Consider the following 14,232-nt stretch of genomic DNA (forward strand, 5'->3'; position numbering starts at 1 on the left):
GTATTAAGTAACATTCTTTAGAGTCACTATTTCAGACACTTCGAGCTGTTTTTGTTGACTTCTGAAGATAACACGTTCTTTGTTTTTGCAGTCTTATCTAGGCTACATTTTGCAATTCATCATAGGCTATCACCTCTTCTCCTCACAGTGACAGAAAAACAAGTTCTACTGTACGTTATAGGCTATGCATAGTTTTATGTAGAATAATTACCTGAATAGCTGTAATCAGAGATTGATTAATCTTCATTCACCTTCATATTTCACTTCCCTGCTGTTTAGGTCTATTCTGCCGTTTAGGAAATACTCTATAATCAATGAACTCAGTCGAAAAAAATTGATTTCAGCATTTATGATAAAAGGATCCCACGTTTACTGAGGCGGCAAATCTAAAAACTACTTCCTACACTACGTCAAACCCATTTCACTCGCTCCTTCAAACGCACATCTGTAGGATCACCTGTGGACGGCCCGTGATTTTCCAGTGCAGCGCGAGACTCGCAGCTGATTGGCTGACAGTTATACTCAGCCTCCCGATGCAGCCAATAGAAACGATCTGATGCTTTCCCACATGAAACAGCTATAAATTCGACAGTTGCCCTGAAACAAATTCTCAGAAAGTGCCTGTAACTGCTGGAGAAAGAGAGAGAGAGAGGGGGAAGCGAGAGCAAAGGCATCAAGGGGGAGATCACTCTGCACTAAAAGGCTACATAACTTGTTTGCCTTTCTCTCAAAGGTATGTGTTCTTTATTTTATATATTTTGTATTTATATTATAATATTTTATTTTAAATAAATGCAGTATATGACTAGTTGGGTTGTTACATTTTAACCCTCTGGTGCTCTTCGCGTGGCGTTAAAAAAATATTATTTATTTTTTTCAGTGAAAGGAATGTAGCCTATAGCCTACTATATTTAGTATGATAATGTTTTTTTTATTTAATAGTTTATATTTTTAGGGGATTTTATGGTAGCCTACTACATTGTATTTACGCAGTAGTTATAATCCATTTATTCACGTTTTGAGCATAGACCTGAACATTTCATTTCCAACTTAAACTGTCGTAAATCTTCAATGTTTTAAAGCACAGACTTAAGTTTGATGTCTTTTTAAATACGACACATGGTAAATTATTGCTGAAGTGAAACAAGTTTAAAAAAGTGAACCTAAAAAAGTTACAAAATGTTACGTTTATTGTTCTGAAAAATGCAATTTTTAATTTATGTATGAAATCTATATTTTCAAAAACACGTTTTACTCTAAAACTGCAAGAAAATCAAAGGGATAAATCTAAACAAGTCGTGTTCCAAATTTGAGCTTGAAATCTCAAAAAATTAGCTTTCAGTAAGATTTTGTTTGGCCGCAGTACCAAAAGATTTCACTAGATGATATTCGTCTCCCATTCATTTCCGAGGAGCATATTCCGTAAATTACAGAAGAGCTGTAGGATTTAGGATTATTCTTCCACACACAAAATCAGTTATTTTTCTGTTGCGTTACAAATAGTGATGACATTTGAATAATAATGCGTTTGTGTTTGATATAGGCCTACAAGTCATAAAATTCAATTTAGGCTACTTTTACTATAGCTATCTTTTTTGTTATTTTGCATCGAAACATTGTGTTGGGGTCTGTTGTAATGTGAATTTTTAAGTTTTGGCACCCCTCCCTTTCACTATTCTTGCACTGTAATGCAAAATAGCCAGCTGAGTGATTTTGAAAAACCTACATAACAAAGAAGGTGTGAGTCTCTTTCAATTGATCATTTACACATTTTAATAAGAGTTCAAAAACTAAAACCTACACTTGAGTCCTTACTAGTGGGTTACCTTTACCTTTTATTATAAATTATGCATTATTCGTGTTAATTACGAACCTGTATATTGTAGGTCTCTGATCTGGGAGGTATGAAAAATAGTAGTTACTGATTAGCTCATAGTGAACTACCACATTCAACTGATCACTATTACTTACTAATTTGTTAATCAGAGTTTCTTGTTAGTTAATAGTAATAAATAGAATGTTAATGATGCGTTACTCATTTGTTCCTGTGTATTTATTCATTAATGAAGGGAACAGTATTCTAAAGTGTTACCCTAAAAAAATGCAGACTTATTTATAACAGCATCCTCACATGCAAACCTGGTCATTCCATTAAAACACACTTCTCTCTCTCTCTTCTTTATCCACAGATTGTGAGGTCTCATCCCAGCAGACACTGTCAACCACCCTTTTCCTCTTATCTGTCTGCTTTCCTTCTCCCTGCAGCCATGGCACCCACTCTAGCCACAGCATTTGCCCGCCGCTGGTGGATGGCGGTAACAGCCATTATTGAAAATCTGCTCTTCTCCGCTGTTCTGCTGGGCTGGGGTTCCTTACTCATCATGCTGAAGTCTGAAGGCTTCTATTCTTACCTCTGCATGGAGCCAGGTAAGAGTCACTCTTCCACCCAGATTCAAAAAGGGTTTACCAATCTGAGGCCACAGAACCTTTTTAGAACCACAAAGAATGAGTTTATTTTATGTAAGGGTGTTTGAAGTAACCCAGAAACAAATACACGGCTCTGAAGAAGGAATGACACATCAAGAACAAGAACTCAAGAAATCTGTGCAGCAATTTAGAAGAGTCATTGAGGAACATTTAGTTCTCATGCGCTGCAAGTCAAGCTTGTGATCCTATCTATAAAATAATTAATTAATTAATTAAGTAATGCCTGATTGTGTTTTGTCTAACGGTCAGTATGCATATTGGCAAATTCCATTATTCCAATCTGATCTTGAAAGCTCACACACACTGTGTCTGATAGTACTTGCAGGATCCTACTTTTAAAGTCACGTGTATTGTGCAGTAATCCGTCATGACAGTAGCGTTTTATGTGGTGTAACTGATTGCGCTCTGCAGCAAAACACTTTTGTGCTTAATTTCTCTAAGGAGGAAGAATGACATCTTCCCAAAGGAGCCTCACAACCACAGACACTACCACAGACTTCCATTAAATCAGCTGGTATAGTCATGGTTGCTCAGTAAAACACTGGAATGTAGAAGGATTTTCCACAGGGACCCTGACCTAATCAAGTGCACCTTTAAATCGAGAGGCCTACGACCTGTTTAATGTAAATTAAAATGTTTATCTTTTCAGTCAGTTCACCTCAGACCTACTGGTTGGCTCATAATTAATTGATTGAACTGGTTTTGGTATTGATTTGCTTCACAGAACATGTTTTGGTCTTACTGTGTAGTGTGTATGCTGATGACCTTTTTATCACTGTCTTGTTCTTTCTCAACCACTTTGGACTAGATTTAATAGAACATGAGGACATTGAAACCTATTTAACCACAAAAGCTAGTTTGAAATTCCCAGGCAGACAAGAAGAAAAGGGGTAGAGGAGGGGCAGAAGACGAGAAAAAGAGTTGTTTGTGAAGGAAACCGTAGGAGGCTTATCGTTTGGGTAGATCTAGGAATACCACTTTTTCTGGGTGGAGTGGTGGGCATCTTACGTGTCTGTCTGTCTGTCTGCTTGGCAGGAATTTTTTTTTTGCATGGGAAAGTGCTTATCGTTTCTTTTTGCTGCTGTTATAGAAGTTCCTGTTTTTTGACATTACTCAGCTTATTGCCTGTCCTTTCGGTCAGTCACATTATTGTGGCATAATAAGACTGTCTCAGCGAAAATCGGCAGTGCACAAGACAGTATTCAGCAATCTTAAAGTCCACAGATAAGACTCAAAGGACAGTGTCATGAGGCATTAGTCAGCATTCATTCTTCTTGACCAGTTTGAAGGATGCGAAGCATGTGGTTTAGTACACTAACTTTGATTTCCAGTCATGTAATCTTTGAAGTTGGCATGATAACAGTTCTTTATCACATTCAAGCTTTCTCTGAAATGGGGTTAGAGACAATTTGTACTGTGTCTGTTCCTTACACTTTATCAGATCTGGCCACCAAACTAATGGCTATGAATGAAAAGAACAACCCCTCCTTGTTTTCACTCCCTAATCTGTCCTCAAATCATTGTATTAATATGTTAAAATGTCTACGTTCCTGTAGGAATGTGTTTAGTGTTCCAAAGGTTTAGGACATTTTAAAGAATTTTTATAAAACAAAACTTGGAATTTGGATTTTTATGTGACACTCAGACTCACAAAAGCATCACATGGCTGTCAGCCCATCAGAAAAAAGGTGAAGGATCAGATGAAAAATCATATTCAGATATTCAGATCAGATTGTTCTTTGTGACTGCTACCTTCCCGGGTGTGTCCTGCAATATGCAGCCGTTTGCACATTAATGTGGCCTACATACACCATGTTTGGTGCATCTTTAGCACACACATTAGCATGGTTTAGGAAAGAAGCCAGAGCAAGCCTCAGTTTCCTAGCAGTGGAGGTAAAACCCAACCCTTCCTGTGTGGCATGAGAAAGTTCACGACCAGGTGCCAAACACGTCAGAACATTCTGCACTGAGTTCTAGAGCATGCTTGGAGTTGGAAACCTCCTCCTTTGTTGTGGAAGGAGGACACGTGTATCATCAGGATGACACTGGCACAATTGAGTGGCTGATTATAAGTCACTGTTCCGACACCAATAACCCACCTAACAAAAATATTTTCTCATTAAGTTATGAAAACTTTTTTTTTAATGTTCTCTGAACACGTTATTAAAGACCAGATAACTTTGAACGTACGTTCCATTAACATTACTGGAGGAACATTTGTCCATATTGTTGAGAGAAAGTTTTATGGAAATTCCCTGTTAGTTGTGATTGCCATTGTGATATCTTAAAGTTTTGAAAGACAGGTTTTGTCTAATTAACTCACATGTCTCAAAAGCGTACTTTTTGTTACCACATTTTGTGTTTTTCAGAGAAACATTCATTTATCACTCATCAGCAGTTAAGATGGAAAAAACGATTAGTATAAGGTCATGTCTGATTATCTACAGTATATGTCTCCAGTGAACCAGCAGCTATTAATTGAGTGTCACCTGGTTCAGTATCAGTAGTTTATATATGTATATGCGTGGTGAGATAATGTCGAACAGGATTGTACAATAGTCCAAAAGGACGATTATTAACATTGTTCCTGCAGCAGATCAAAGATAAAGGAAGAGCAAATGTTGAGCTTTCTCCTCTCTATCTTTCCCAGCCCTTATCTCAGGTTTTATTGAGACCACAGAATGGTGATTCCTCATTCCAAGCATTTTACTGCTGGGTAAAGGTTTATCTCAGACACTCTGGAGAACAGCTGAAAAGACCAGTTTAGACCAGATGTAATTCCAGGTTGATTTATGCTTTCATTAAGCATGTTAAAGAGAGAGTTCACCCAAAAATGAAAATGTTGTCATCATTTGCTTTTCCTCATGTCATTTCAAACCTGTATGACTTTTCCCCTATTTAACACAAAATAAAGATATTTTGAAGAATGTTGGGGTCCAAACAATATTGGAGCCTACTGACTTTTATTGTATTGTTTGGAATGACATGAGTGAACTAACTTTCCTCAGGCTTCCAGTGTTCTTGTTGCTATAGAACTTTTACATCAACAGACAATTCCAAGTCTTGAGGCATTATTGGAGTGTCCTTACCTTCTGTAACTTTAATTCATGGACCGTTCCATCCATGGTGTTAACAAAAGGCCGAAGAGTGCATAAACCCCAGTCATGAACTTCAAGGAACTATCGAGAGGTATAGAAGTCTGCACGTGCGGCATCTGCGTGGTTGGACAGCAACCAGAATTACAAGTACCTGATGCCTGCGTCACAGCATAGGGCTAACAGCAGGGACACACGTGACCAGTTTTTACACCAACATCTGAGTTTTCTCACTCTCTCTCTTTATTCCCATGATTTAGCAGAAATGGTGACCTGATGAGTAGTGAAACTCCAGCGGGTTGTATTTCAGGTCACATTAGCAGTGAGCTGGTTTTTGGTGGTAGCTGATGGTAATAAGTTACATGGGTCCCCATTAGCCTCTTATACCTCTCCTCTTCTTCTTCTTTCCTACAGGAAACAGCTCAAAGGCAAACTTCTCGGTACCAGCTGTGCCTTCATCACTGTCGAATGATGCAGAGTTTGATTATGACGAGTTCCAGCCTGGAGGGGTGGAGGTGGTCCCTCTGAAACATCCAGAGGAACACCTGAGGATGAACGGCTGGCTCATCTGTAAAGAACAGGATGAGATGCTGAATCTGGCCTTCACCGTGGGCTCTTTCCTCCTCAGCGCCATCACACTCCCGCTCGGAATCGTCATGGACAAATACGGTCCACGCAAACTCCGCCTGCTTGGAAGGTAGACGGCATGTGCTTCATTTCCAAAATCATTCCAATTTTTGGATTAATATATAAATCTTTTGCACTGTATAATATGGCAAGTGTGTATCCTAAGGTCACATCACAATACAGATGAATGACCAGAACATTTTCCATGATTAATTGACCTCTGAGTGTCAAATCCTCCTTTTTCAGTGCCTGCTTTGCCCTCTCATGCCTAATGATCGCTTATGGAGCCAGCAACCCAAATGGTAAGAATGTCCTATATGCAATTCAGAATGAATTTATGTCTTCATACTTATTGAAACAAATAGCAATATGTCAATTTTCCACTAGGAACAGTTAACACCTGCTTGTTTTTTCTAGAACTGTCCGTTCTGATTTTCATCGCTCTGACCTTTAATGGCTTTGGGGGAATGTGTATGACCTTCACTTCACTTACGGTGAGTGTTAACTTATTCATGAATGTACACTTGTGCTTCATTTTTTCCACCTCTTTTGATGTGTTTGAATTAGCTTGTTGCTTGCTAATTAGCAGGCTGTAACCGCCATAAACATTGAGGGGGATACGTCCCATCTGATATTCAGATTAGCGGTGGCTTTTTCAGTGGTTGAATTTGAAATTGTAACATTTGTTCCCTTCAATCCTGCTACATCCAGGCTAGTTAGAAGTCTCTGTGTCTCTTTTTTCTCAATCTTTTGAGCTTCTCTCAAGCGTGGTGCAGTAAGTTAATCATTAGACCCATTTGTGCATCTTACTTCAGTGTTTTTCCTGCTGACTCGCTTTTGTCACCGCTCTGGCACCATGGCAGCATACAGTACTCCTGATTCATAGTGCTGACCCTGTAAGATTAGCCTGCGGTTATCATGTGCTCAAAGGAACTCTATGACCATGAACTCACAAAAACACTTACACCCAGAGTCCAAAATGTACTTTTTGCCACACCTCTTAATATCCTCAAAATGAAAAAGTTTTAAAACAACACCTGCCCCAAATACTTGCATTGATGGCTTAATGCAAAAATGTTGTTGACAATAATGAGAGTGTTCTTGTTTGCCGTGTTGCGTCGTCTGCTTGAAGTGTACATGGAGTGGCAAAGTCGCATAACAATTGATTTTGGAGAATATCTTCACACCAGTTCTGTTCTCACAAAACACAACTCTTCCATCACAAAGCTGCTGATCACTCACATTCAAACGCATTCTTACATAACAGGACACTCGCTGTTGCTCATCCACTTGTTGTCACAGGAACAAGGCATAACTGTGGACAGGCTGCCCCAGTTTGGCCTCCAATTAGTCATAAAAGAGACTCAGATTCAGCCGGTTCAGACTGGGTGGATCATTCTTCAGTTCTTACTAACCTAGTTATTCCTCTTTTATTAACAATGAGGAACAGAAAGTAAGTGAAGTAAGAAAGAAGTGTGGATTAAGTGTTCAAAATAATTTGGGGCCACTTAGTTCTCATAGTCTTCTAGTTTTCTAGTCCTCTGTCACTTGCTCTTTTTCTCTTTCCTCTCTTTCAACCCCCAACCCTCATTCTCTTGTTATAGTCAGTGCCTCGGAACCGAAACTGCTTTCACTGTTGACTTGTGCTTTCATAAACCCGTAATTGTTTGCTGTCTCTCCTTGCATCCTGCCATTTTTAGAGAAAGACTGTGGGTCAATTGTCTTTATACTCATAGCAGTCACACAGTAAAAAGATGCTCTGAATAACCACAGTCTGAATATGATTTTTATATTGCTATCGTTATGGATTATATTATATTATATTATATTATATTATATTATATTATATTATATTATATTATATTATATTATATTATATTAATAAAATAAAGATTTTTTGGGGGATAATTAAAACTTTAAATTAAAAATGAAACAAATATAATACTATGATTACAAATAAAATAAAATAAATGAATGTAAGTATATATATATACATTTATTTATAATTTTTTTTAAATAGATCTAAACATGCTTTTCTTTTTTGCCAGGATTGTTATGGATTATTTAAATTTTATATAATTTTATATTAATTTATTTAACTTTTTAATTTATTTATATTTAGAATTATATACATTTTAAATTAATAAATTATTTATATACATATATATGGAGTAGTCCTCTGTCTGCTTATCTAAAGTTATTTTTAACCAAATGTTCTTCATCTGTTTCCATGTTTCCTTCCAGCTGCCCAACATGTTTGGTGACCTGCGTGCCACCTTCATCGCACTCATGATCGGCTCGTATGCTTCCTCGGCTGTCACCTTTCCTGGGGTCAAGGTCTGTTAGATTAAACAACAGGGTGAAAACAAATGATTGTAATCCTACCTTATGTTCTTAGATAATATTTGTTCATTGTGAGTTTCTCTTTTAACAGGTGATCTATGACATTGGTGTGACCTTCATCATGATTCTGGTGGTCTGGGCGGCCTGTGCAGGACTCGTCTTCATCAACTGCTTCTTCAACTGGCCCCTGGAGCCTTTCCCTGGACCCGAGGACATGGACTACACGTAAGAAACACACATACTAACCCTAACCTTAACCCACACTCTCATACGCATCAAACATCTACAATATCTCACTCTCATTCTGATTTTTTTCTGTATATCCAGTATCAAGATCAAGTTCAGTTGGCTGGGATTTGACCATAAGATTACAGGAAAGCAGTTTTATAATCAAGTGACGACAGTGGGCAAGCGTCTCAGCGTGGATAACACTCACAAACAGAAAGAGCTTGCTAGAGAGGGTCAGAAACTTTGTCTGTCCACCATGGACCTGGAACTGCAGAGTGAGACCAAGGAGGAAAGTAAGTGACAATGTTTGAACACAAGTCTGACACAAGAAAAGACCAGAAACATACGCAAATACACAAATGCAAAGTTTCAGTAACAGAGCCATAAATGGGTCGACAGGTCAACAAATAATTTTGACTATCTCTGTTTTCCTTTTCTTCCTTGCAGCTCAGTCGTTCATGAAGAGTATTTTAAGCCCTCTGTTCATTTTGAGTCTGGTGACCATGTGTGTGACTCAGCTGCGTCTCATCTTCTACATGGGAGCCATGAACAACATCTTGGAGGCCCTCAGCGGAGGAGATCTTAACACAGGTGGATAAGCATGTTTGCATATGTCTGGAAAAAAATATATTGCATTTGTTTCTAAATACATTTAATTAGGGTAATTAATATGTGAACACAGCAAAAATTTTTTTTACTAAGTACAATAATTCAGTAATGTTTGATGCAGTAATAACAAAAACAATAATAATGTGAATGCAGTAAAATTATGATTATAATTATAAATAATTATTATAAAATTATAAATAATAATAAAACAAATTATTATGATAATTTAGATATTGAGCGCAGCAAAGATTTTTCTGTAAAAAAGATTAAACAATACTTTTTTTAATTATAACCTATAATATAACAATTATTTATAGTATAATATGCCACAGAAAAGAAAATACTTTTTTCTTTTCTGAAAAAACAAAAACTAAATTTACAATAATACAGAAATGTGAATGCAAAAAAAAAAAAAATCCTTTCTGGAAAAATACAAATATATGTATTTTTGTGTTACTATTGCAGATTTTTAAAACCATATCAGTTATTTTTTTCTGCCAGTTTTGAAATTTTAATTGCCTTCTAATATATTTTTTTAAATTTTACTATTTTTGCAGTTGAGAAAATGGAATTGGGTAAGAATCTCAGTAGCGCAGTAGAAACCAGTAGAGCATGTAGTTCCCTAAGCTTGTTGTTCTAACATTTAACCTTCTCCTGTACTCACCTCAAGCGTAACCCACTCCCTGTCCACCTGTGCTCAGGGGCGAAATGCATACGCAAGCCTGCAGAGTGCCATAAACTCACATTAACCAGAGTAGTTATTAACCAACCTCAGACGTTATCCATTAGACACTGTTATAATCTCTCTCTCTCTCTTATTCTCTCAGTGAGCCTCTACACCTCAATTTTTGGAGTGATGCAACTCTTGTGCTTGATGACGACGCCGGTCATCGGTCAAATCATGGACTGGAAGCTGAAAGAATGCGATGATGGAGAAGTCGATGAAAAAGAGCCCAACAAGTAGGTTATAGAACACATTTTAGTGACCTATCGGACATGGACTAATAATGTGTGAAGCTCAAAATGCTAGAAAATCAGTGACAGCTGTTTTAAGCGTCTCTGTTCACTCCATGTTTCCAGGGATGAACCCCAGCCCAAACGCAGAGACAAACAGATTCAGAAAGTCACCAATGCCACACGTGCCTTCATCTTCACCAACATCCTCCTCGTCGGCTTTGGCGTCACCTGCCTAATTCCCAATCTCCCACTTCAGGTGTGTGTTATGTGTCTTTGTGTTATGAATAGTCCATATAAATGTATCAATTCAACAATATGATACAGGATCTGTTCAGAATAGTATACCATACTACTCTATTTCTGCAGCATGTGTACTGTTTTTTTTAATTTGCGTGGAATACCAGAATAACCCACATTGCCAAAATGGGCTGAACACAAAAAAAGCAGAATGTGTGAAGTAGTATATCCCACAATGCAATGCATTTGACTTGACCTTCCATTGCAATTTGATGCACAAACTGGACATAACATCATCCGCAGTTTATAATATCTCTTTCTCTTAAATGATTGTACTGCCAGTAGTTAAGATATTTACACAAAATTTTAATTAATAAAGCAAAATAAATGTTTATTTTCTACTGAAGAAATCCTGCAATATGATGAGGTTGACAACAATGTAGTACAATACTAGTTGAAACATTTATTGTTCCAAAATGCACAGTTTTTGATATGCTATTTTTTAAATGATGTGCAGTATAATGTAAATCAGTTAAAATAAAATAAAAATTTGTAGTATGCTCTGTTGTATACCAGTGTTGTTAACCAAGACTAAAATTAAAACTAAAAACTTTTATAAAACAAAAAATCTTAAAACTAGTTTCTGGTAATAGTAATGAAGCTGTATATATATATATATATATATATGTATATATATCGTGGCCACGAATTAAGAATTTATTCTCTCGCTTTGATTATTACATAAACATATGTACATACATGTTACATATTGCAAATTATTACAACGTGGCCCCAATTGAATAAATCGAGGGCACAAATTATTATATTGTGCGCATTATATTGTTTACTTCTAAACTATAAATATTATGTAACGCGTTACTAAGTAATTAACTACTTTCATTTAATTACAGTTACTTCTGATGTAATTGCATTAAATACTGTATAGACTATAGAACAATCTGTATAAATGTTAAAATGTATGTTTTTAATGTAACTTAAATACTTTGGTCAATTCAAGAATAATAATGCTATTTTATATTATTATTTGAAAGAATAAAAAGTCTATTCTTGAAGTTTCTATGGGATTTAGAAAGTAATTAGTAATAAGTAATGCAACTTTTTATGAGAGAGTAATTAGTAAAGTAAGTAGTTCAACTGTTGAAGATGTAATTAGTAGCTAGAAATTAATTACTTTTTTTGGTGGCCATGATATACAACCAAATTTGGAATAGCATACTACTCTTACTATTTCTTTCATGCGGAGTAGTATGCACCTATTTCCCTTGAGTGTCTGCTTAGCTGTACAGCATCTCCCTCTAGTGGCTCAATTATGAAACTACTAGCATGTCAGCTGCCAATTTTACCATAGGAAACAGTCAAATAAACAAGTTAATACTGTGTGATTTTGTCATTTAACCTCATGTCATCTCTCTCCAGATGCTCTCATTTGTCCTTCACACCATCGTCAGAGGCTTCATCCACTCCGCCATCGGAGGACTTTACGCTGCTGTGTGAGTTTATCAGCATTATCTTTAACACATGATTATATTCTGCTTGTGATCATTACTTTTGCCAGTAATAGCAGCATTTAAAGCATAGCATATGATAACACAAAATCTATTGTGTGTCTGCAGGTACCCATCATCTCAGTTTGGCAGTCTGACCGGAATGCAGTCATTGGTTAGCGCTCTGTTCGCTCTGCTGCAGCAGCCTTTGTTCATGGCCATGATGGGACCACTCCATGGAGACCCGCTCTGGGTATGAAACAAACAAGAGAGAGCTTTAGTAATACTAAATGGATGAAATGCCCGTTAGGCATGTTTTGACCTCCTCTCTATCTTTTTTTTCCCCGGTGTAGGTGAACGTTGGTCTGCTGGTTCTCAGTATGATGGGCTTCTTGTTACCGCTCTACCTGCTGTACTTCAGGAGTACTCTGCACAAAAAGAGGAAGGAGAAAGAAAATAATGCTAAAATCTATCTGAAAATTAACGGCAGTGACGTACCAGAGGCATTTGTGTAAAAAAGCTAAAGAAAAAAAGCAGATAAAGGGAAAAACAAAGGCATGAGAATATCATCACAGCTACATAAAAACACACACCCGCAGTGACGATTAAACACTATTGTGCGTCTCTTTCTTAGAGGCTTATTGAGTATCTCAATGGATGAAAAGAGGAATGAGAGAGACAGAAAGCAACATGGGGAAATCGGCATCCCCCTTCTTCACCATTTTATTTTAATTCAGATATTTTATATTACGCATTTATACATGTGGAAAAGTTTCAACCCTGACTGTCTCTTCATAATGCAAACTAGGGACATTTCAGTATACGGCATATTAGTATATGGTTTTTATATACACAGTTTCTGCCAACTGGACATTTTTGAGGAAGACTGAGGCCAGCCTGGCCCGCACAGACGGCGTAAGGATGCCAGTTGGCCGTTTCACCCAGAAACGCAGCCAAACACCCCATTCATTTAACTAACCTTCACTGTATTGAGATTTCAATGTAAACCAGTACAGCCCCACATTTTTAACTGTAATAATAGTGGTGCAATGTAATTGCATTCACTAAAAACCACTTTCAAGAACATGTTTCGTTCATAATGATACACAAAGTGCCTTTTTATGAAATAATGTATTTATGAAAATGATTTGATCACTTTTGATCATAGGTACTTTACGAAAGCCACTGTTTATGTATTAAGTTTGTACACTATGCACATGAGATGCATACATAAAAGAGGCTGGACTGAACTGCTAATGATCTGCGAGGTGATGGCTGAAAGCTGAGGCGCAGATGTCAGGGCAACAACAGCACTTTAACACATGTCCTTAAAAACCCCTCATGACCCATAATTCCCTTTTTCTGTCTTTCTTTCACTAACATTCCATGATTTCTCATAGTGTGTTGAGAGTCATTTATGTGTCACTGATCGTTAGATCAAGTTATCATGGACCTCTGAAGTAAAATATTGTGTAGAAAGCACAAGTTAACTCACAAACGTGCCTTTTGTGCAGTTTACAGTGCAGTAGATGATGATAGCTGACAGAAAGACTGGAGTAAAGGATTCTGTGGAAATGTTTTGGTGTTGTGTGTAATGTATTTATTTCTTAACAGGCCGTATGGACAATGCAGTCTTTGCAAAGGTTGTGTTGTATTAACTTACATTTCAGTGTTGCTGTGGCTGTTTGTTTGTATTTTCAAAAACCTTCATGTATTGTTCTATATGGCATTAATGTTGAAGATTATATGCAATAAAATTTGTAATTATTACATTTGTGCCATTTATTATTTTACAGTGAAAACATTTTAATATTATTATACTATTATATACTAATACTATTATAATAGATGTACTGTAAAATTATTATTTAAAAAAATATATATAAATAGAATTAAGAAAAACAAGGTTGTTTTCTGTGATGGAAATATTTTTGTTTGACAGGTGGAAAAAGGTGGGTGGGGGGATGAAAAAAAGTGTTGGGGAAAGTTACTTTTAAAAGTAGTGTTATAATATTGTTAAAAAAAAATTCAACACTTCAACAATAAAAAAAAAAAAATCAGCAGCAAAGACATTGGTTAATAAAGTGAGATTAAATACATAAAGTGTATTTGTATTCAACATATTTAAGCATTGAAGGTTTGTG

General features: G+C 36.6%; 1 protein-coding gene across 3 annotated transcripts; it reads left to right on the forward strand.

The window, feature by feature from the left end:
• Positions 1 to 609: 609 nt before the first annotated feature.
• On the forward strand, positions 610 to 13,858 carry slc43a2b (solute carrier family 43 member 2b). Of its 3 annotated transcripts, none has more exons than XM_084400761.1 (15): positions 610 to 733; positions 2,266 to 2,427; positions 5,997 to 6,279; positions 6,456 to 6,511; positions 6,627 to 6,703; positions 8,454 to 8,546; positions 8,644 to 8,777; positions 8,880 to 9,073; positions 9,228 to 9,371; positions 9,947 to 9,964; positions 10,217 to 10,349; positions 10,470 to 10,602; positions 12,021 to 12,094; positions 12,218 to 12,341; positions 12,442 to 13,858. In XM_084400761.1, exons 2-15 carry the CDS (start codon positions 2,268 to 2,270, stop codon positions 12,601 to 12,603), a joined length of 1,785 nt encoding a protein of 594 aa, XP_084256887.1. In that variant the 5' UTR covers positions 610 to 733; positions 2,266 to 2,267; the 3' UTR covers positions 12,604 to 13,858. The 3 variants fall into 3 exon arrangements, with proteins under 3 accessions (XP_084256887.1, XP_084256888.1, XP_084256889.1); XM_084400763.1 differs by having other exon boundaries at positions 615 to 733; positions 2,190 to 2,427; XM_084400762.1 differs by lacking the exon at positions 9,947 to 9,964 and having other exon boundaries at positions 614 to 733; positions 2,190 to 2,427.
• Positions 13,859 to 14,232: the final 374 nt, after the last annotated feature.

The sequence above is a fragment of the Rutilus rutilus genome, assembly GCF_951802725.1.
Source record: "Rutilus rutilus genome assembly, chromosome: 25".
Classification (NCBI taxonomy): domain Eukaryota; kingdom Metazoa; phylum Chordata; class Actinopteri; order Cypriniformes; family Leuciscidae; genus Rutilus; species Rutilus rutilus.

Coding starts and splice junctions, on each gene's coding strand:
- slc43a2b (XM_084400761.1), top strand. CDS start 2,268: ATGGCACCCACTCTAGCCACAGCATTTGCCCGCCGCTGGTGGATGGCG. Junction 8,778..8,879: donor CCCGAGGACATGGACTACAC/GTAAGAAACACA, acceptor CTGTATATCCAG/TATCAAGATCAAGTTCAGTT. Junction 10,350..10,469: donor GATGAAAAAGAGCCCAACAA/GTAGGTTATAGA, acceptor CCATGTTTCCAG/GGATGAACCCCAGCCCAAAC.